This window comes from Eurosta solidaginis, chromosome 1, assembly GCF_040869045.1.
Source record: "Eurosta solidaginis isolate ZX-2024a chromosome 1, ASM4086904v1, whole genome shotgun sequence".
In the NCBI taxonomy this organism is placed as follows: Eukaryota; Metazoa; Arthropoda; class Insecta; order Diptera; family Tephritidae; genus Eurosta; species Eurosta solidaginis.
In genome coordinates this window covers 37,467,669-37,489,406 of record NC_090319.1, presented here as the reverse complement: position 1 = coordinate 37,489,406, position 21,738 = coordinate 37,467,669, and the positions used below count along the sequence as shown (strand labels likewise).

Genomic DNA, 21,738 nt, shown 5'->3' with positions numbered 1-21,738 from the left:
TCGCATATTGCAAAAAAAAATTTTGTGTACATGACACGGTCACAGGAGTCGTTAACCATTTTTCGGCCTTTGGTATGGTGAGGTCCGTCCTAGAAGTATAGGTATACGGACTCACCCAGCCAGTGTGATTATACGTGCACTTGGAATAGCAATAGTGGGGCCGTAGGATAATTCACTTATAAAATGTTTCAATTTTCGTGTTGAATTTTATTCGCGCGCCAGAGGATCTTAGGGGTCACAGGCTCGCTTCTTTTAATATTATTCCTGTATAGCCCTCTGAGAGCTTTTAGGATTGGACGTAGTAATTTATTGCGTGTAGCATCACTTTTCACTCAACTTTTTGTTATTCACTTGTTTTTTTTTTTATTATTCGTTTTACCTCTCCTGGGGAGAGGAGCTTTTATACCCTGGAGGGTCCCGAAGGGAATTGCAGAGTTAAGCTATCGTTATAACCGGAGGGTCCCCTCGAAGGTGAATCGCGGTTTTGGTATTTTCGTTATTGGCTGTACAAGCCTTAAATTATCTAAGCTGAGGTCTTGCCTCTTTATATATTTTTTTATTCCTTTATCGGTAAAATTTCTATTATTATTTTTTTCTTAGCACTCCACTATCACTATCACTTTGTCACTAATCACTATGGACCTCACATTTAAGGAGGTCCTTTTTGAAGGACCCACTTGCCAGTGCGTCCCTGCTCGGGCGCCAGTTAAGGAGCCCAAGGACTAGGGCTCCAAAAAGTTAAAGTTGGGGGCCGCCCCGCGGCCCCATTGCAACCTGAAAAGATCCAAATAAAAATAGGTTTTTCCGCTTAACAATATTTACCATTTATTTCCGTTCAATGTCAAAAACAGACTGACTTTATCATTAACTTAAACTAAGCTCTAAGCTTCTGCATTAATCTAAGTGATTTCATAATTGCTGACACTGCACTTCCCACGATTGGCCAAAATAATATTTTATCGCTTGCGTGGCGAATCACACGGCTTGCATTTTGTCGGCATATCATATCGCTTACGCTGCAGTTCCCATGGATTGCATTTTGTCTGCTTACGCAATATGATATCGGATCAATTACCTACGTTGGCTTTGCTTGTGTTTGTTGAAGTGTGGTGTCAGCACATTCTTACAAGTAAGTGTGTCTGCCCCCTTGTTAAGTTATATATATATATATGTGCATGTTGCTACAAAAGCGCGATTGATTTAATAAAAACATTTATAATAAGTAAAAACAATGCAAAAATGAAATGTGAAATATACAAAAATGCAATTTAAGTTTATCGTTGCCAATTTATATAGATATGTATGTGGATTAAGGTATGTAAATAGGATAGGATATGTAAATTGTAATTTAAAGTACTATAGAAATTTGCTAAATTTGCAAAACTTTAACAACAAATAACTTTTAAATTATAAGTTTGCGCTCTTTAAAATATATATATTTGTGATCGGGAGAACTCCCTCTTTCATTTGATACCAAGTTTTACCCCGAACTCGAGGGGTGCTATTCTAAAATGTTCCCGTCATAAAAATCACCAAATGGAATCCGCAACTCTAGGAAGCTCTTAGTTTATGAAATATAAGCTTTTTAATTTCCAAATTTAGTAAAATTTCAACTTAAGTCCTGCACTTAAAATTCGGTTCGCACATGTCGGTAGTGGTTTCAAAAGACGCGTATTTGCGTCAAGATTCAGAATTCCGAAAGCAGAAACTAGATATTTTATATCTTATATATATATATAGCTTAAAAGTTATTCGCGGAAACCCCGATACTATTGAAGTTTTTTTCGTTGTTGCAATTAAATAAACGAAAACATATGAAGGTGGTGAATAGTGTTGCCAGCTCCGCAACAATACCTTTTTATCTTGGTAGAACGTTATAAGGTGGTGGCACGTCGACATAAATGCAAACAAACATACCCTATCAATGTATTTTGATTTTGTAAAACTCTTTCACGGGTTTGTTTGGATGTGAGTCTTTATGTTAGGTTTCTTGTTGCCGGTGTCGGATCGGTTAAGGGTAATTTTTTTAAAGGTGTTCTACGCATAATTACTGTGCATGGCGTAGCCGGTGTTGGATCGGCTAAGGGTTATTTTTTACGCAAAAAGGTGTACTACGCAGAAGGACATCACCGTGGCGGTAGCCACGGTTATACCACACACCCGGACTTGGCATGGCGTAGCCCAGGGTTATTTTTTATAAGCGCGGCCAAAGGCCGCCTATGCAAAAAGGTGTTCTACGCAGAATTACTGTGCATGGCCACCAAAAAAGAGCTTTTTCAAATTTTTGGTAAATAAAGACTAGAAAAGTTAAAGATATATATACAACAGATGAAAGGTATTTTTATAAGTTATTTTTCGATTTTTTAATTTTTGAAATCCATCCACTAGTTTCGGAGATATTTTGATTTGAAAAATTCATAATTTCCTCTTTTGACATGGAATACATAAAAATCCGCATAAAAATCTCTATAAAGTCCGATTTTTTATTTTTTTTTTTGACAAATGTATGTATTCTGCCCTTAACCCCTTTTTTCTAAATTCTTATCATAAAAAATTTTAATGTTTACATAAAAATCTCGCGTTTCGGTAAATTAAATACATTAATTTCAAATTATTCAGAGAACTATAAAAACAAAATACCTTGAGAGTGTATGTTTATTTGCATTTATGTCGACGTGCCACCATAAGTGGGATATGTAGCAGCGCGCACATACACAGCCACGCTCACCTGATAAAATGCTTGTTCTTGTTCGTTTTTTGTCTGGATGCTATTTGGCACTGTTGTACTTCTTAGGTCCAAGAAAATTGTAGTAGCTGCTAACGAAAGCTGTGTAAAATTTTTATTGCAAAATTACAAAGAAATATCCTTATTTACTTTCAAACGAGCACTTAATTACATCTCTCTTTAAAATCCATATGTCTTGGACAATTTTAATTAACAAATTGTGATACTTTATTACAGGGGACGATTGCTAAAACACGACCAAAACCGTCGGGGCAGGTATTAATAGACGTGTTTTTGCCTCGCTTCCAATAATTCGAATACCTTATCGCCTTTGGACTATTGATAATAGGACAAAACGCGTCTTTTGATTTCTCTTTCCACATTTTTGGACGGTTTATTGCAGTCGACCTGGGTTTCAAACAGTTTTTCGCGGAGAACTTTTGAGCGGGTAGAAAAACTTAGCACCCGTGTTTGTATTCTTAATACTGGAATAACTACGCGTCCTTAGATACCCCAATTCAAGACTTTTGTATAATTTTCTGTAGGACCCATATAGGTGTACTACATTTTCATACTAAATTCGTTCAAAAAATTTACCATCACAGCAACCCATTTCTGATATTCCGCTCCTTTTTTTGTTTCCCTGCGTTGCTTTCCACGACAGCAACCCCGGTAAGTTTGACACTTCGTTTAGTGTCAAACGTATGTTCCACGCAGGTTCCACAATAGTTTGACACTGACCGAAGTGTCAAACGGCAGTGTGTTAGAAAGTGAAAGGAATTGTTTCCTTCTCATACATAAATACGCGTCTTTTGATACCGCTATCGACATATGCGACCTGAATTTTAAGTGCAGGGCTTAAGTTGAAATTTTACTAAATTTGGAAATTAAAAAGCTTATATTTCATAAACTAAGAGTTTCCTAGAGTTGCGGATGATAATTTTGTGATTTTTAGGACCCCTCCACCCCTCGAAAAAAAAGTTCGAAGATCGTGGCACCTTATTCAAAATATTCCCCAATTATTTTATAGTGCTAGTCGGTAAAAGGAATAAAATAGGAACAATTTAAACTTGAAACTTAAAGCTAGTGACTATGGCTAAGAAAAGGTTACAATAAATAATCTATTTAATATATAATAAATAAATAAACGAGTGATAGAGTACATGTGCTTAGAAGAAATCAGTATTTTAATTGTCTAGGTTATTATAGAAACTTGTTATTTCTTTATTGAAGAGCAGATCATTACTTATAAGCCTAAGTCTAGAAGGGAGCGAGTTCCAAAGACGTATGGAAGTAATGAAGAACTGGCGATCAGATATTAGCATACGATGTCTGATGTGGGTAAGGAGAACAGATCTAGACGACTGGAGAAAATTTAGCCTCCGATACAGATAGTCAGGTTCCTTCATATATATTAATTTAATTTTAAGTTTAATAAGGTTATCGAAAGAAATGTTTAGCAACCTGTAAGCATGATGAGCGACGTGGTCAAGTCTTTTCAACCCATAGACGTATCTAGCAATGTTATAAACAACATTAAGTTTCCTATTACATACATAGTCAAAATTAGAGTAAATCTCACAACCATAAAGGAGCGTAGGTATTAAGTACGCTTTTGCTATTAGTAGACGAATATGTAACGGAGTAAAATATTGTGTAAGCCAGAGTGTACGAAGCATCCCATACACTTTTCCCACTGTGCGAAAGATGTGATCTTTCCATGTCAAGGTTTTATTAAAAACTACACCTAGATTTTTTCCCGTGTCAACGTATTCTATAATAGTGTTGTCTAAAATTAAAATTTCCATTCCACTTTTATCTAGTGACCTTCTATGAATGACTATACATTTCGACTTCTTAGGGTTAAGACATAAGCCCTTCATAGAAGCCCACGTACCAATTTGACACAAATCGTAATTTAAGTTATTAATACACGAACTGGTACGATCACTAGGACAGCACATATACAATTGTACGTCGTCAGCATAAATGTGGATATTACAATACTTGAGAACACCAGGCAAATCGGTTATATACAAAACAAATTACAGGGGACCAAGGATTGAGCCTTGTGGGACGCCTCTTAAAACACTGACGAAGTCAGACTTTCTGCTACCAACACTTACTGCCTGAGTTCGGTCGGCCAAATCTGATCTGATTAGGGCTGCTGCACAGTTGAAGAATTTAAATAGGTTGTCCAACTTCTTGCAGAGAACGGTGTGGTCGACCGAGTTAAACGCTTTTGAATGGTCGAGAAGAGTTAGGAAAGCAGTAAAATTTGTGTCAACTTGTTCTCGAATATCCTCTATCACCGATAGAAGCGCCGTTTTACAGCTACGATTTGACCTGAATCAAGACTGGGAATCTGTGAGAAGGTTATTATCCTGCACATAAGTATTTATCTGGCAGTGCAAAATTCATTCGACGACCTTGGAAAGGAAAGGCAGAATAGCTACAGGGCTATACTCCTTGTTTTGCTTGGGGATTGGGATTACCTTAGCAACTTTCCAACATTTGGGAAATACACAGGACGTCAGCACAGAGTTAACCAAGTAGGTTAAGTGAGGAAGGATTTTAGGAAGAATTATTTTTAAAAATTTCGGACATATACCATCGAACCCCATTGCATTACACTTTACTGAAAGAATGGCTTGAACGACATCACAATCATCGACACTAGCAAACTCAAGAGGACCAAAATCAACATTAGCGCGAATACAATAATTGTCAGCACATATATTGTCAGTTGAGATTGGCAGATTTACAAAATTTATATTTATCTCGTTAATGTCTACATCAGGGAGGATAGACATCACATTTCAATTTTCCGATACCAATATCTTTAAACGACTTCCAGGTTTCCTTCGAACTCAAAGCAGCACTAAACTTGTTATTATAAAATTTCTGCTTAGCTGAACTAATGGCTTTGTTTGCAGCGATCCTAGCTGCTTTGAAGCAGTAGTAGGAATGATGCCTGATCATCGACCGATGTCAGCGTACGAATCAAGCTCCATTCGACCGACTCCACCGCTGCATTAAGGGAACTGTAATCTATGCTTCTAAAATCACGATACGTAAAGGAATATTGGATGTGTGACGTTTGAAAGTTGTAACTAAGAAATATCAGATTGTGTTTTGAAAAGCAAGATGCAGACAATTGATCGTAGTGGAGCAATTTCAGGGGATCATTCACAAAAAATAAATCCAGCAAAGAAGAATTTGAGTCAGTAAAGTGTGTAGGTGAAGTTAAATTGGTGGAAAAAGTCCAAGAGACTCCATATTTAGCTTTAGAGTTGAGTCAACGAGAAGGTTGGAGTTGAAATCCCCAGCGATGATTATATTATCATAGCTTATAAGTAGAGGCTCGAGAAATTCAATAAAGCCAGATAAGTCAACTCCACGATTAGGTCTGTATGCACAGCCGATAAGAAGCCTTTCATTATTTACAGAGAACACGTCTACGAACACATATTCGACAGAATCACTTGGACTATCACTGCAGCAAAGTTTACAGGATAAACTACTTTTAACATATATAGCAACACCACCACCATGACCACGTCTATCAGCCCTGAAAAGTTGATATCCATTTAGTTGCACCAAATCATTTTTTTGACATGAAGAAAACCAGGTTTCGGAAATACATATAACATCTATATCAGAACCTTCAGATATGAATCTAAATTCATCCAGCTTTTTATATAGGCTTTGCGCATTGAGATGGATGACTTTGAGCCCTTTAGTACGTTTGCTGAATACGCGCAACAGTGTATGTAAGCAGTCTTTGGAACTAGACAACCTATAGTCTAGGACCATCACTATCTATGGGATATAAAGAATGCTCTGCGATGCGTAACAATAAAGACAACATAAATGAATGTTTACAAGTATGATAGGGAGAGATAAAGACGGAAACGAAGAGAGGCAAGAACTTAAGTAATATACCATACATAGAAATTAATTTATTGATCATTATTCGTTGGCGCATCATCATCTCGAAAGGAACTAGCGCTTTCTTCGCCGGTATTCTCAAGACGCTCTAGAAAATCCCAGCTATGTATTGCTTCAGGGCTGGCGTTGGCTGTTCGTCTGATATGTACCAGACCCTTCTTAGAAAAAACCGCTACTACCTTCCTTTTCTTCTTTAGACGGATCGCTGCCTTGAAGATCGCATAGTTTTGCCTGGACAGCGAAGCATATACATAAATCGGAGCATTTGAATTTATGCCCACATGAACTAATTGCAGACCCTTGATGTTTGGATTGTTTTGGCGCCTAAAGGTGCCTATACTTTTTAGCAATTTGTTTCTGTCTGTCGGCGACTGAAATTTGATTATTACGGCCGGATCTGTCACGCTGTTGTCTAGTTTCCGTAGCCGAAAAATGCTCATTATAGGAATTGGTTGCAATCTAAGAGTAAAACAGAGGTGATGAAAGACACTTGTTAAGTTTTCTCCTTCCTTAAAGGGAATTCCGTGTACACGGACTTCACTTGCGGCAATATGGCTCTCTTGGTTTGACGCATTGTTTTTGAGTGTTTTTACTTCCTCTTCGAGATAACCAACGCGCTCGAACACGCTCTCCAGCTGAGTAACTCTTGCATTAAGCTCGCTGACCTCTTTCTTCAGCACCACAAATTTGTCTTCTAGTTTTTTGCATACAAATTCAATTAGCCTTTTTTCCGAGTCCAAAATTTGCTTAGCAATCAGATCGTTGAACTTAGCAAATCGCTGATCCATGCTTTGCATTAAACTAGGAGAGAAACCGCTGATCCGTTGCACCTTTTTGGCGCTATCAACCTCGTTATTAAGGTCGTCACCACCACGCTTACCATTGACTGGATCCATGGTGTTCGAAAAAAAACGGGCCAAAAATAATGCTCGAAGAAACTGGGTGGCAGCTCTAACGCAGCTTAGATTATTATGATATATTATTATGATTAGCATAGACGCAAACAACAAAATAAAGCTTGAAGCACAAACAAACTTCAGTGACTATAAAAATTTTGGCGGGAAGATACACAGTTGATGAAGGTGGGCAAAAAAATCAAGTCGACTGACAACAACAAAGCAGGAGCACCAATCGCAATATACTGCCAAGTTAGTAAAACTGAATTGGAGATAACCTGGACAGATGATCTCATTTTCCACAGATAAATGTCACTTTTGTTAATGTTTAGAAGCAGGTTGTAAGAATTAAGACTCACAATAAACAATGAATTTGAAAATTTAAAGAGGAGCACAAATTACTTTAGCTTTCACACACCAGGGTTGCTCTTTTAATTCGGATCTACAAAGAAAATGGTCAATTGACAACAACAAAAACTTTCCCGAACCTTTGTGAAACCGGGGTGGGAGGCTTCGCGCTTCCGGTCGGATCCAACACCGGTTTGGAATCAAAACCCATACCATTTCTTGTCTGTGTACCACAAAATTATTGTTTTTAAGGTCCAGATACGTCGTTTGACATCCCTCCCGTCTCTATTTTTAGACGTGTATTGGCTGTCGACGCTATGGCACTGAAAATTACACAACACCATAACGGGTTTTTCTCCACACCGAATTTGACAAGAGATGCCGGAAAATCGTTCTAATACATATCGGCCTCAAGTAGAATGAACCCATAGTATTATTAGAAGTCTGTTCGGCACCCATACTAAACCAGGATCTATGTTATGAAACAACACAGTCCTCTTGAATAATAAGCCCCCAACGGGTTAGAGGGTCAGAATATACCCGCGGTAGGTATGGCTGTCGTAAGAGGCGACTAAAATACCAGATTCAAGGGGCTGTGTAGCGCAACCCTTCAGGTTGCCAGCGCAATATATAGCTTCTCCAAACCCAATTGTCAACCTCACCTATCCGCGGCGACTCCTCTTTCACTAACAGGCGAGGCTCTGGCGACCCCAAGCTCCTCATGGAACTTGGGGGTAGGGAGGGAGGGATGGCCTGAAGGTTTAATGTGGCCATATAAATCGTTCCCGAGATGGTCGGGCTAGCGCCTTAAAGGTGATGTGTTACCGGAGCGTACCGGATCTGTATCCGGCAAAGGACCATCACATCGATAACACTCCCCAAGGCCTTCGGGGAGCAAACTTATCGCTACAACAACAACAACAACTTGAATAATAAAAGCTTTAGGTGTCCTATATTACTTGCTGCAACGTGATCAAATGCTTAAGTCACTCCTTAAAGCTGGAGTTTTCATTTGGCGATATTCATTGTTTTCTGCAACCTTCGCTTATTACATCTCCGGTTACTAATGGGGTCGAATTTGTAAGTATTTATCGCCTGAAGGCAGGTTCTGTCAATAGGGTCATCACGATCCTAAAGTTCCCTCTTGTCCTGGCCGGATATGTAAAAGTTGATGCTGCTGCAGTTAACGCAGTACAGATATTCATTATCTCTTCAGCATTGGTCGCGGATATTATTTCCGCATTAAAAAGACTACCGTCTGGCAGTTTGATATGGTTTAACGAAAACTGCGTAATCAGCCAACTAATATCGTATACAAATTGCGATCTATCGTATTGTACGAAAGACTGAAGATCAAAGTAAACTGATTTGAGCTTATCAGTAGGCTTAAGACCGGGTGGGGAGCCATTTTCGGTGAGGTGGTGAAATGAAACAAAACAAAAATTGGTTCGAAAACAAGAAATAAACCCTAGGCCTAGAGACATGTAGTGTGTTTTTGTTTTTCAAAGCAGCATTCGATACCACAGAAAGGTGTTGCTTGTATGCTGTTTATCAGATAGTGCGTTTTTGAAACAAACTCTGTGACATAACAAATTCTGAAATAGCGTAACAGTATTATACAAAATTGTTCTGAGATAGGGCGTTTTCGAAACAGCAGCCGAGAGAGGGTTAGTCGACTTTCTGTCAGAGAAGATCGGCACAATCGTACCTTCGTAGCGACGTTATAGTAGAAGAGTATAAAATAGAGACTGTGAACGACCGTGCTTATCTGGGCACCAGCATAAACAGCAAAAGCAATGCCTGCTTAGAAATTAAACGGATATTCACTGCTGTTGTTGTTTTAGCAGTGCTTCGCCCCATCCAATAGGTGCGACCAATCACAAATTGTCATCAATATCCTTTAACGGGAGTCCAAGGAAACTTGCTGTTTCAACAGGGATGGGCCATAACGAGAGGGATGTTAGAGGAAGGGACGCAACAAATTTAATGGGGTTACACAGAAATGACAGCCCTTGGTTGGGAAAAATCCCGAGTCGCTCCGGTCCCTAGAACCGGCTACCTTGGCAAGCGACGGATATTCAATCTTACAAAGAAGTGCTTATTTGAACTGATTGGTAGCGCTCTACAAATCTGTCATCATTGCTGTCCTAAAGTAATGATAGGAATCAGCAAATATGGAATTGCCTTGGAGTTGTTTTTTTATTTGATGACAAATTTGTGTATTGAAGGAGGTTCAATGATGAGCTGCACGAGCTCCTAACAGATATGAGCATACGTTATGAGAATGATAGAAAACTCTCCGCCTCATAAGCATTTTGTCCACACCTATATTTGGAACTAGACTAAGATGGAGACCTACACTAAGCTGGCAGAGTCAGGTAGAGAAAGACTTGGTGCTCCCAATCCACGTCGGTCACTGCGAAATATGTATAGCCTGCGTGACTTATTACGTAACGACCAAAATCGTCTAGGTGGTCAAGCGCTGCCAATAATGAGGATGATATCAATCTGAAGATCCGACCGGCGATCTATTTGCAACTCAGTAAAATTAGCTAGAAGGTTAAGGGACAATAGAGAAGAAGAGGAACTTTTTTGTGACTTCTTTGTTGGTAACCAAGTTTGGTGGTTGCGTTGGTTACCAAAAAGTTTGCAAACAAGATAATTGGAACTATTGATAAATCAACTAAAAATAAAAGCTTTTGCAAAATGTATACCAAAAATGACAAGTGAAATTCGTGTTTTTTGGTAAACAAAAAAAGTAAATACCAGAAGTATGACCACACAGACCAGTAGATCTTTTTTGCATTCTTGCCTGAAAGTGCCCATCGATCCATGTAACAATTGTCCAGCGCCAATTTACAATCGACCAAAAATGTATTTGGGGCGGCTAACAACAACCCCGTTAGACGTCACAAGGTCACGAAAAACCTTCGAGCAGCGAAATATGGACATAACGCTGGCTAACAGTGATATACGACCCCTAGCCAAACTTTATGACAGCATACCAGGTGAGACAAATCATTTTAGGAATGTCGAAACCTTATAATCACAAACTATCCAAATCTATAGAATATAGTGATATCAATCATTTGCCAAAGGAGGAATTCTATTCCACATTGGACACGTTGCGCTCAACTTGCTGTGAGTTGCGTACGAAATCAGCTCAGGCGTGTGTGGTCGAAGGGAGCAGCTCGACGTCGTCTAGTATAGTATCTGCACATTGTCTCAAGTCGAGCAAACTAAGCAAGCTAACAAAGAATAGAATTGCCACAGTTGAAGATAGCGGAAGCAAAAAGAAGGGTGGGAAGAGTAAAAGATATGAAGTTTGTACAAAATCGTTTTGGAGGTCATCAGCCCCTGTGGTAAAAAGTCATAAAATGGAATTTAAAACGAAAAATAGGATGAAGGGGTGAGTTTTTTCACCGCTTTATTATTTTGTTGTATTTCCAAGTTCTGAGGTATTCCCAGCTCTTAATAGCCAGCTCATGGCTGAAGGTGGCAGCAGGGCCGCATACAAACAAACCCACAAATTACACGTATTTTGTTTTTGTGATTTGATGGCCTGATGTCAAAATTGTACTGCGTCAGAAGTTGACATGTCAAATCAGATAACAAAAAGTATTATTCAACTGATTTCTAGTCATGACCTGTATATTTCCGCCATGAACCCGCCCTTTAGCTAATGAGACTTACAACTGTCATCGGAAGTTAAATTAAGTCGCGCCCACTATTTATTCCTGTTTCGCGATAAAGACAGAGAGAAAGAGTTCTAGGTCCCCATCGGGTTAGGGGGTTAGAATATACCCGCGGTAGATATGCCTGTCGTAGAAGGCAACTAAAATACAAATAGATTCAAGGGGTTGCCAGCTCAATATATAGCTTCTCCAACCCAATCGTTAACCTCACGTACCCATGGCGAATCCTGTTTCTTTAACAGTCGAGGCTCTGGCGACCCGAAGTTCCTCATAGATTTAGGGGGTGGCAGTGCGGGATTGCCTAGAAGAGTTCATGTGGTCATACTAAATCTTTGGCGAGATTGTCGAGCTAATACATTAATGGCGCTGTTACCGGAACGTGCCGGAACTGCATCCGGCAAAGGACCATGTTGTTGTTGTTGTTGTAGCAATGCTCGCCCCACCTAATAGCCGCGACCGATCACAAATTGTCATCAATGTCCTCTAACGGGAGTCCAAGGAAACTTGCCGTTTCAATAGGGGTGGACCATAAGGAAAGGGGTGTTAGAGGCGTTGGTTCCACATTACAATTAAAGAGATGGTTGGTGTCATGTGGGGACACATTGCAAGCGGGGCATACATTTTGTATGTCGGGGTTGATTCTGGATAGGTAAGTGTTTAGCCTGTTACAGTATCCAGAACGAAGTTGAGCAAGAGTGACACGCGTTTCCCTGGGGAGTATGCGTTCCTCTTCTGCGAGTACTGGATAATTTTCTTCAAGTACTGGATTCACCGGGCAATTCTCGACATAAAGGTCCGACGCCTGTCTATGGAGTTCACCAAGGACCTGCTTGTGTTTTTTCGCTTCATACGGCTGGGTTCTCAGGTGCCGTATTTCCTCAAAATGCTTACGGAGATGACTCCTTAGGCCCCTAGGCGGTGCTGGTTCGTCAATCAGATGTCTGTTGGGATGCCCAGGTTTCTGGGTATTCAACAGAAACTGTTTGGTCAGCATCTCATTTCTCTCCCTGATGGGGAGTATTCTCGCCTCATTATGCAGATGGTGTTCTGGGGACATAAGAAAACAACCCGTGGCGATTCTGAGAGCAGTATTTTGGCAGGCCTTTAGTTTCTTCCAGTGGGTGGTTTTTAGGCTTGGCGACCATATGGGTGACGCGTAGCACGTAATCGGCTGGCTAATTGCTTTGTATGTGGTCAAGAGCGTTTCTTTATCTTTTCCCCAGGTACTGCCAGCAAGGGATTTGAGGATTTTATTACGGCTCTGAATTCTTGGAACAATTGCGGTTGCGTGCGCACCAAAATGTAGATCCTGATCAAACGTCACACCCAAGATTTTGGGGTGTAGGACAGTCGGTAGCATAGTGCCATCGACGTGGATGTTCAATATGGTCGACATTTGGGGCGTTCATGTTGTAAATAAGGTCGCGGAAGATTTAGTCGGTGACAATGTCAGGTTTCGCGAGGCGAAAAAACTGGAGAGATCAGGGAGATAGCCGTTTATTTTATTGCATAGCACATCGATCTCTGGGCCTGGGCCTGTGGCCATTATTGTGCAGTTATCGGCGTAGGAAACGATTGTGACTCCTTCCGGTGGTGAAGGTAGCTTAGATATGTAGAAATTAAACAAAAGCGGGGATAGGACACCACCCTGTGGCACCCCTTGTTTAATTCTCCTATGTTTTGATGTTTCGTTTCTGAATTGCACCGATGCCTGCCGACCACCCAGATAATTTGCGGTCCACCTTTTAAGACATGGGGGAAGGGTAGACCCTTCCAGGTCTTGCAGTAACGAGCCATGGTTGACCGTATCAAAAGCTGTTGATAGGTCTAACGCTACGAGTACTGTTCTATGGTGGGGATATTGATCCAAATCGCAATTTATCTGGGTGCTAATGACATTTAGCGCGGAGGTAGTGCTATGGAATTTCCTGAAGCCATGCTGATGAGGGGCTAGCTGCAAATGTGCTTGGAAATAAGGGAGCAAAATGGCTTCAAACGTCTTTGCCACTGGCGATAGGAGAGATATCGGACGATATGACTCACCTACGTTAGCTGGTTTCCCAGGCTTTAGTAGCGGGACCACCTTGGCCATTTTCCATTTCTCGGGTATAATAAAGGTGGAAAGAGACAGGTTGAAGACATGCGCTAAATATTTGAAACCCTCTTTCCCTAGGTTTTTAAGCATCGGCATGGCTATGCCGTCTGGGCCCACTGCTTTGGATGGTTTAGCGCGACCAATGGCGTCCTCAACCTCTCTAGCGGTGATGGTAATTGGTGACGCGCTGAGTTTGTGCTTATGTGCGTGTCTATTGGCTCTCCGTCTATCTTTGTCGACCGTAGGATGCATTATATATTGTCGGCAGAAAGCGCTCGCGCATTTTTTCGCATCCGACAGCACCTTATCGCCAAAGGCGATGGAAACTTTGTCTTTGTGCTTAGTCGGATTCGATAGGGACTTTACGGTGGACCAAAGTTTACCTACACCGGTCGAAAGGTTACAGCCTCTTAGGTGCTCTTCCCATTTCGCCCGCTTGTGTTCGTCCACAAGCAATCTGATGCGTTGGTTTATGTCCCTTATTTGGGGGTCGCCTGGATCAAGCTGTCTTATAAGGTCGCGTTCCCTCGCTAAGCTCGCGGCCTCCGCCGGGAAGTGGGGCCGGATTTCGGGAATTCTCCCGGCGGGAATGAAATGTGCCGAGGCGGATTCAATGACCTTACGGAAGGCACGCTCCCCTTGGCGGGCATCAGTCGGGATAGGGAGGGCAGCAAAGCTGCTGTCTGTTGCAGATTTATATTCTTCCCACTTTCCTTTTTTGAAGTTTATGAAAGTGCGTTTTTCGGTGACGATGAAGTCGGCGGTACGCTCGAACGAAAAAGGTATGGGCAGGTGGTCGGATGCCAATGTTACCATCGGCTGCCAGTTGACGCAGTTTACGAGTTCTGCGCTCACGATTGAGATATCTGGCGAGCTATGACAGCTTCCTACTATACGTGTGGGGGCGTCTCTGTTTATTGTGCAGAACGTCGTTTCGTCTATTTGATCCGCCAACATCTCACCCCTACTGTCCGCCCGCAAGTTTGAATGCCATAGGTCGTGATGGGCATTGAAATCGCCTAAGATAATGCGATTGTTGCCAGTGAGTAAGGCCTCGATATTAGGGCGGTATCCACTGGGGCAACAGGTGACAGGAGGGATGTAGATGTTGATGATTTCTAGATTTGCATCGCCTGACCGGACAGATAGGCCTTGACGTTCTAAGACATTGTCCCTGCGGTCGATGCCAGGATCAAATATATAATATTGCACAGAGTGTTGTATGATAAACGCGAGGCCGCCTCCATTTCCGCTCTCGCGGTCTTTCCTGTGGACATTATAACCAGAGCAGGTCTGCAATGCAGATCTTGCTGTGAGTTTAGTCTCTTGAATCGCAGCAATGCGGATGTTGTGCCGCTTCATGAAATCGACTATCTCCGTAATCTTCCCAGTTAGTCCATTACAGTTGAACTGCAGAATTCTGAAGTGCATGAGGGGTGACGCCGCCACTCTAGGGGTAAGTGACGGGTGACTACGCCTAGGTTGTGGAAGGCCAGGACGCAATTGCTGTTGTGGCCTTGGGACTGGGCGCCCTTGGGCAAGCATTGGGGTACCCGGATGATTTGGGTTTGCGACCTGGCAACATGGCGCGATGAAACCCGTCGAGGGGTTGCCGTCGCGGAGACCAGAACATCTAGGAAAGTGGCACCACCCAAGGCAGGAGCTGCATTGAGCGGATGTCGCAAACCTATATATTCTGTGCTGGCAGACGGTGCAAACGGAGGCAGGGACTAAGAGTCTGTTTCCCTGACCTGCACGATTGCTGCCAGAAAAGAGGGAGGGAGAAGAAGACGGGGGCAGGGGCTGATGCTCAGCATTGCTACCAGCTCTACTACGAAGGTAGTAGTTATGAGTGGTATCAGCTGTTTGAGTTGTTAGCGCCGTGGGGCGCGAGCAGCAGCGGGTACTTGTTGTGGCTTGCTGAGCAGCGAAGCTGCTGGAAGGTAGTGGGGTTACGCTTAGGCGTAGACTACGGGACGCCCTTGGGCGTGAGCAGCAAGGAGCCACAAAAGATTTATAAAAGTTACGTGGACGTCGGGTTTTGGGATCAAGCCCAAAACAACCTGTCCGATGCAACCATCCCTTGCACGAGACACACTGAACAGAGTATGACCGTCCTTAAAAGATTCTTTTCTGGCAAATGCAGCAAAACCATTTCTCAGGACCGGGGTCAGGAGACGGACTCGGATTGGGTTCGATACCTTCCCGGAGTAAGAGAATATGTAGCAGTCCTGCTGCAAGGAGCTGCTGGGAGGATGACAATTTGTGGGAGGGACGAAACAAATTAAATTGGGTCACACTGAAATGACAGTCCTTGGCCGGGAAAAATCCCGAGTCGCTCCGGTACATAGAACCGACTGCCTTGGGAAGCGGGCAAAGGACCATCAACATCGATAATACTCCCCAAGGCCTTCGGGGAGTGTCCTTATCGATACAACAATAGCAACAAGACTCCTCTGTCCAAAAAACATTTCTATGGAATCCGATATTTGGTGGAAGAAGAAAGGAGCCACCTTCATTGAGTTGAGAGGGACAGGTGGATAAAGACTCAAACTCCCTTCGTGTTCTTTTAGTAGTTCCGATCTATGTAGATAAATAGCCTTCACTTTTTTTCAGTTACAAAGCAGAGATTGATGACGAGATCAAAGCGCTTCAAAAGAGTTTGAAAGATTTCGAAGAAGAGCTTAAGCACCGCCACATGTCAGTTAATTCAACTACGTCCAAGATGTCTCCACCACCGAAAGCCGATTTAAATAAAACTGATAACGTAAATAAAAATAGAGATAAGTAATGCAAAACACAAAAGCTTTCGATGTGATATGAACCACCAACATTTCTTTTTACAGGCCGCCTGTGAACAAATCTAGTTCTTCGAACCTTCGTGAGACCCTGAGCTTTAATAATGGTAACATACGCCAATCTTCCATAAGGAACAATGCAAGTTTTCAAAAATGTTTGAAGAAGTCATTCTCTTTCAATGACATCAATAGCATTGCTGATTATAAGGCGGGCCAAGAGGAGCGCGCTGAATGCAAAAGTCGATCGGAAACGGAAACTCTTGTGAACCGAACTCCATTAAAGTTCAGCAGCTATTTTGCGAAGAAAAATTTGTAATAGAAAATTTAAAGATTCGAAAGTTAAGCGAAAGCGCTAAGATTAATATTATCTTTCTAGCCCTCCATCCAAAATTAATCCACCAAAAATTGTTATCGAATCACCGAGCAGTGAAACAACTTCAGCAAAATCTTCAAGTCGCTCAAGTGGGAAGCGTAAGAAAAGAACGAAGGATAAGAGACAAAATGAAGATTTTAAAGTGCCATTTTCAATATTTAGCTTGGGTACAAGGGCGAAAATTGAAAAGGTATCAGGACGAAAATGTAATAATCTATAAATTAGAATCTCATGTCGCAGGGCGTGAAAGAAATAGGGAAAATAGAAGAAAGGGGGAAAGGTTAATCATTTTAAATGAGTGGGATGGTAGCAAGGTATAAAGAGAGGGAGGGGAAGACGGATAGCAGGAAAAATAGTTAAGAAATAGAAAGTGAGTGGGACGAAAGTAATGGAAGATTAAGAGGACAAAGGGAAGGAACGGGATAAACGTAAAGAGACTGCGCTCTGGTGGTGGAGAGGAGAAGACAAAGTCCAAGTAAAAGAGAAATACAAAAGGGAAATGAAAAGAAAATGGATAAAGCGCCGAAAGATGAATCGAAAAAAAGAGAGCGAGGTGGATGAGATAAGATAGGGAGCGCAGCAGAAAGCCGGAAGGGGGGGAGGTGAATAGAAGAAAAAAAGAGGGCGGATGAGAAAGAAAAAGCCAACAGCAGTAAAGTGGAGTATCAAGGGGAAGTTGAGGAGATAAAGCACTGGAGAAAGATATGGAAGGCAAGAAAAATAGGATATACGTAAAAGGAAAGACCGAAAGCAGAACGCAGAGAAGCGCGGGAAAAAAGTAAAAAGAAGTTATCGCTCGAAGAGAAGTGAAAGGTTAAGGAGACAGTTAAAGTGAGTGATAAAGGGAAACAGAAAGAGAATAGAAGAAAAGATAAAAGGTTATGCTGAAAGAAAACGCAGTTGAAGGAGGACGAAGCAGAGGGCTAAAGAAAGAGGAGGAAGAAAAAGACGATTACTGAAAGAAGAAGCAAGACTAAAATTACAAAGAAAATTAATAGGCAGATGAAGGGAAATCGGCAGATGGAAATAGTTTTCAACGGCTTAGCTTACTTTAAAATTACTTTTTAATTGGATAGGGACAGAGACACTGACAGGGATATGGATGGGGATAAGAATAGTGATATATATAGGGTAAGGGATAGGCATAAGGAGGGGGTTAAAGATGGGGATACGTGGGGGGTTAGAGATAGGGATGGGGACAGGGAAAGGGACAAAATAAATAATAAAATAATTTATTCAGTAAATGTTATACGCAGTTAATATGTATTTATAGCAAGCACCATCTCCGATACATCCAGTTGCGCGTCCAAACCTCGCTGCTACGTTGCGAGCTGAGGTATCTAAAAGAAAACTGAAGGAGCTACAAAATAATTGTACATATTATGACACCACGCCACAATTTGACTGGGAAGTGCGGAAGACGCCAGCTTGGAAGTCACTATCATTAAAGTATATATGTATATTAAAAGCTGGGAAATTTACTCAATTACTTTAACTTTCCTCTACACAGTGAATCCCATAAAGAGATTTTGTCTATGCGACTTGCGACTCGTAAAGCTGAACAAGCAATGCAACAACGCGAATATGAACTAAATATGGAATTAATGCGTCAACGTGTAAAATCGGCACCACTGCTCTTGGAAGGTGCTACATTTTGGGGACCACATATTGGCAAGCTGACGCATACTTGTCAGCGCGAAGGTGCTAGCCACTCTTGCCAATTGAATCAAAAGAAGGCGCGCAGTAAAAGTGCCGATAGTCGTAGAAGGTTTTGCAGTGGCCGCGATGAAACACTGAGCGAATGTACCAGTCAGAGAAGTGATAAATTAAAGTTGTTGCATAAAATATATGGAGATGGTGCCAAAGTGCATACACGTAGTGCATCACAAACGCCGACAACAAAGAAACATCAGCGCCTAACACCATCATCAGTTAGTATGAAGCAACCGGCGGAGGAGAGAGGCGATTCAAATGTGCTGAATGACAGTGGTGATGAGTTGTCTAGTTTAGATAGAGCTTTTTTGTAATGAATCCAGTTTGAGCAGTTAAGTGTAACACTATAATGAGAAATATATGTCGTAATTAGAAAATTGCAAGTCTTTGGAACTATTTTGTCCCTGTCTCATCCACACAATCGTGTTTAAGAGCTTGGGGATTATTTTTAAATTGATATAGTGTCCCACAGCCCCCACATACATGAAGCGTCGCAATGACCTTTCAGTAGGGGAGATTCTTAAACAGGAGTCGAAAACGTGAACGGCTTCCGGCTGTTAGACATCGTAGAATCACAGATGTATCTGTCCCGAAATAAACACCAGCAAACATAAAACTAGATCTAGCTCCAACGGGTTAAGAGACACAGAATACTAAAATCTAGTGAACCAACGGTTTAAGAGACAAAAAACCGGGAGTCGAACTAGATAATAACAAATGATGCTACTACCGGAGCATACATAATTTTTATCCGATAGAGGCCTTCCGACATCCGAAATACTTTCCCTAAACTTCGAAGTGTTTTTTCGGCTAGACGCCAATTAATGATTACGATCTTGTTATAGCGTAACCTAACCTTATCTGCCTAAGGCCAGCCATTAGATAGTAAATTGTAAAATACCCTCACCTCTTGTTTTTATGCATTACGTAGCCTTAATACTTATTTCAAATTCAACTTAATGCTATCAAAATTATCCACAACAGTAAATGCTAATTTATCATCATCAGTTAATGGTGCATTGCCTGGACGATTGAGTAACACAACCTGCATACCAGCTTCGCGTGCTGCTTCAGCCTCTGTAAGGAGAACCAAAGCTTTTAATTATAAAAAAAGTTTGCTATTGTAGATCCATTTACCTTTAACCACATCGGTTAAAAATAGTATAGCTTCACACGCTACATCTAAATCTTTTGCTATGTTAACATATGATTCTTTTTCTTGTTTATGTCCTACTGCTGTATCGTAATGACCGCTAATATATCCAAGCAGATTTCCCATTTCTGTTTGTCTAAATAAAAGTTTTTGAGCCTTAACACTCCCACTGGAGTAAATAGCAATCGGTATGCCAGCATCATGCCAACGCTGAAAGGCTGGTGGTACATCTTGGTAAATGCTAAAATATATAAAATCATGAAACGAAGTACTAGCGTTTTGTTAACAAATTCACTCACTGTCCCTTTAGGCTACCGTTACTATAACCTTTCGCCCATACTAATCCTTGCAGAGTTTTTAAAGGTCCTAATTTTAGATCTTTATCAATGAGCAAATTTACAAAATTAGCCAAACTGCCAGCGCTTGGTGAGGAATTATCTTCGTTGCTACCAAAGTATTCTTTGTATTGTGGCAATTTGCGCAAATCCTGAACAATACTTTGTGTGTCTGCATTATTCCATGTTTCTTCTAAAAACGATTTGGAGTGTTCTTTGGCGTATGGGAAGAGCACATCCTGAAATTATATGATTCGTATTGTATTAACAGAGTTACTTTATGGGGAAGCCAAGTAACAAACTAACCTTAACAAAGCTGATTGCAGTCGTTGTGCCCTCAATATCGCAAAGCACCAATTTAATTGTAAATTCTGGCATAGCAGTAAGTTTTTGTTCTAATTGTGTAGTTTATTATGCGTCTGCTCCAACGATCAGCTGCACACGCACCTCCTGCTTTTCCAATGTTATCAAATTTTCTATTGGAAAAACAATGATAACAGCAATGTTGCCAGATTAGTTTTGGGAAAATTTTAGAATAGCACCCCCCGAGTTCGGGGTTAAACTTGGTATCAAATGAAAGAGGGAGTTCTCCCGATCACAAATATATATAACTTTAAGTGCGCAGACTTATAGTTTACGAGTTATTTGTTAAAGTTTGCAAATTTAGCAAATTTCTATAGCACTTTCAGTTACAATTTACACATCTTTCAAAACCTTTATGCACATAAATATCTATATAAATTGGCAACGATACACTCAAATTTCATTTTAGTATATTTCACATATAATTCTTGCATTGTTTTTACTTAATATAAAAGTTTTTATTAAATCAATCGCGCTCATTGTAAATTTTACCAAGTAGCGCAACTAACAGCTGATCGGTGAAACTTCGCACATTCACACGCACAGTTCTCGACTCAGTTTCAAAACAAAACTTTAGATTATTTAATTCAAATTTTAAAGTGAGATAATCCTTACATATTTATGTATACAGAATATATATGGCGTTTTTGTTGTTATTAAAACAATAGTTTTATTTATATTAAAGCTTTTATCATTTTTTTTTTTAACTTCGAAAAATCTCCGAACACCATTCCTTCATTATATGACATTCGACTGCCTAGTCCACTGCCTTCCACTCTATTCGCAACATAACCTCTACTTAAGCTGCCAAACTATATAGTAAACAATGATCGCGCTTTTGTAGCAACATTCACATTTATGTATATATATATTTTATTGATGACATTACAAAGCTGTGCTGCCACATCTAAAAAACGGAACAAGTGCAGAATCGTAAAATAACTTATAAAAATATATTTCATCTGATGTATATATATCTTTAACGTTTCTAGTCTTTATTTACCAAAAATTTGAAAAAGCTCTTTTTTGCATTCGTGAACGAGCTGATATTACCTTATAACTCTTATGTTTATTGTTATGTTAGCCGATCCAACAACGGCTGCGCCAAGCACAGTAATTCTGCGTAGAACACCTTTCCGCGTAGGCGGCCTTCGGCCGCGCTTATTTAAAATAACCCTGGGCTACGCCATGCCAAGTCCGGGTGTGTGGTATAACCGTGGCTACCGCCACGGTGATGTCCTTCCGCATATTACCTTATAACTCTTATGTTTATTGTTATGTTAGCCGATCCAA

General features: G+C 40.9%; 2 protein-coding genes across 7 annotated transcripts; one reads left to right on the top strand and one right to left on the bottom strand.

Moving 5' to 3' along the window:
* Positions 1–1,043: 1,043 nt before the first annotated feature.
* On the top strand, positions 1,044–18,971 carry LOC137251887 (uncharacterized). Of its 6 annotated transcripts, none has more exons than XM_067786853.1 (8): positions 1,049–1,314; positions 10,714–10,928; positions 10,990–11,329; positions 16,327–16,497; positions 16,557–16,820; positions 16,885–17,071; positions 18,155–18,330; positions 18,392–18,971. In XM_067786853.1, exons 1-8 carry the CDS (start codon positions 1,262–1,264, stop codon positions 18,906–18,908), a joined length of 1,923 nt encoding a protein of 640 aa, XP_067642954.1. In that variant the 5' UTR covers positions 1,049–1,261; the 3' UTR covers positions 18,909–18,971. The 6 variants fall into 6 exon arrangements, with proteins under 6 accessions (XP_067642998.1, XP_067642954.1, XP_067642988.1 ...); XM_067786887.1 differs by having other exon boundaries at positions 1,050–1,314; positions 10,617–10,928; XM_067786878.1 differs by having other exon boundaries at positions 1,209–1,314; positions 10,435–10,928.
* Positions 2,101–20,923, bottom strand: Enoph (Enolase-phosphatase). Its single transcript, XM_067786909.1, has 5 exons — positions 20,389–20,923; positions 20,047–20,321; positions 19,732–19,988; positions 19,502–19,671; positions 2,101–7,135 (listed from the first exon to the last, which is right to left on the bottom strand). The coding sequence occupies exons 1-4, from the start codon at positions 20,458–20,460 to the stop codon at positions 19,535–19,537; spliced, it is 741 nt and encodes a 246-aa protein (XP_067643010.1). The 5' UTR covers positions 20,461–20,923; the 3' UTR covers positions 2,101–7,135; positions 19,502–19,534.
* Between the last annotated feature and the right edge of the window lie 815 nt (positions 20,924–21,738).

Excerpts from the sequence above, each read along its gene's own strand:
- LOC137251887 (XM_067786853.1), top strand. The coding sequence starts at position 1,262 with ATGCAATTTAAGTTTATCGTTGCCAATTTATATAGATATGTATGTGGA. Across the intron at positions 1,315-10,713 it reads AGATATGTATGTGGATTAAG|ATCTTTTTTGCATTCTTGCC; the intron begins GTATGTAAATAG and ends ACAGACCAGTAG. Across the intron at positions 11,330-16,326 it reads ACGAAAAATAGGATGAAGGG|TTACAAAGCAGAGATTGATG; the intron begins GTGAGTTTTTTC and ends ACTTTTTTTCAG.
- Enoph (XM_067786909.1), bottom strand. The coding sequence starts at position 20,460 with ATGCCAGAATTTACAATTAAATTGGTGCTTTGCGATATTGAGGGCACA. Across the intron at positions 20,322-20,388 it reads CTGCAATCAGCTTTGTTAAG|GATGTGCTCTTCCCATACGC; the intron begins GTTAGTTTGTTA and ends ATATAATTTCAG. Across the intron at positions 19,989-20,046 it reads AACGGTAGCCTAAAGGGACA|CATTTACCAAGATGTACCAC; the intron begins GTGAGTGAATTT and ends TATATATTTTAG.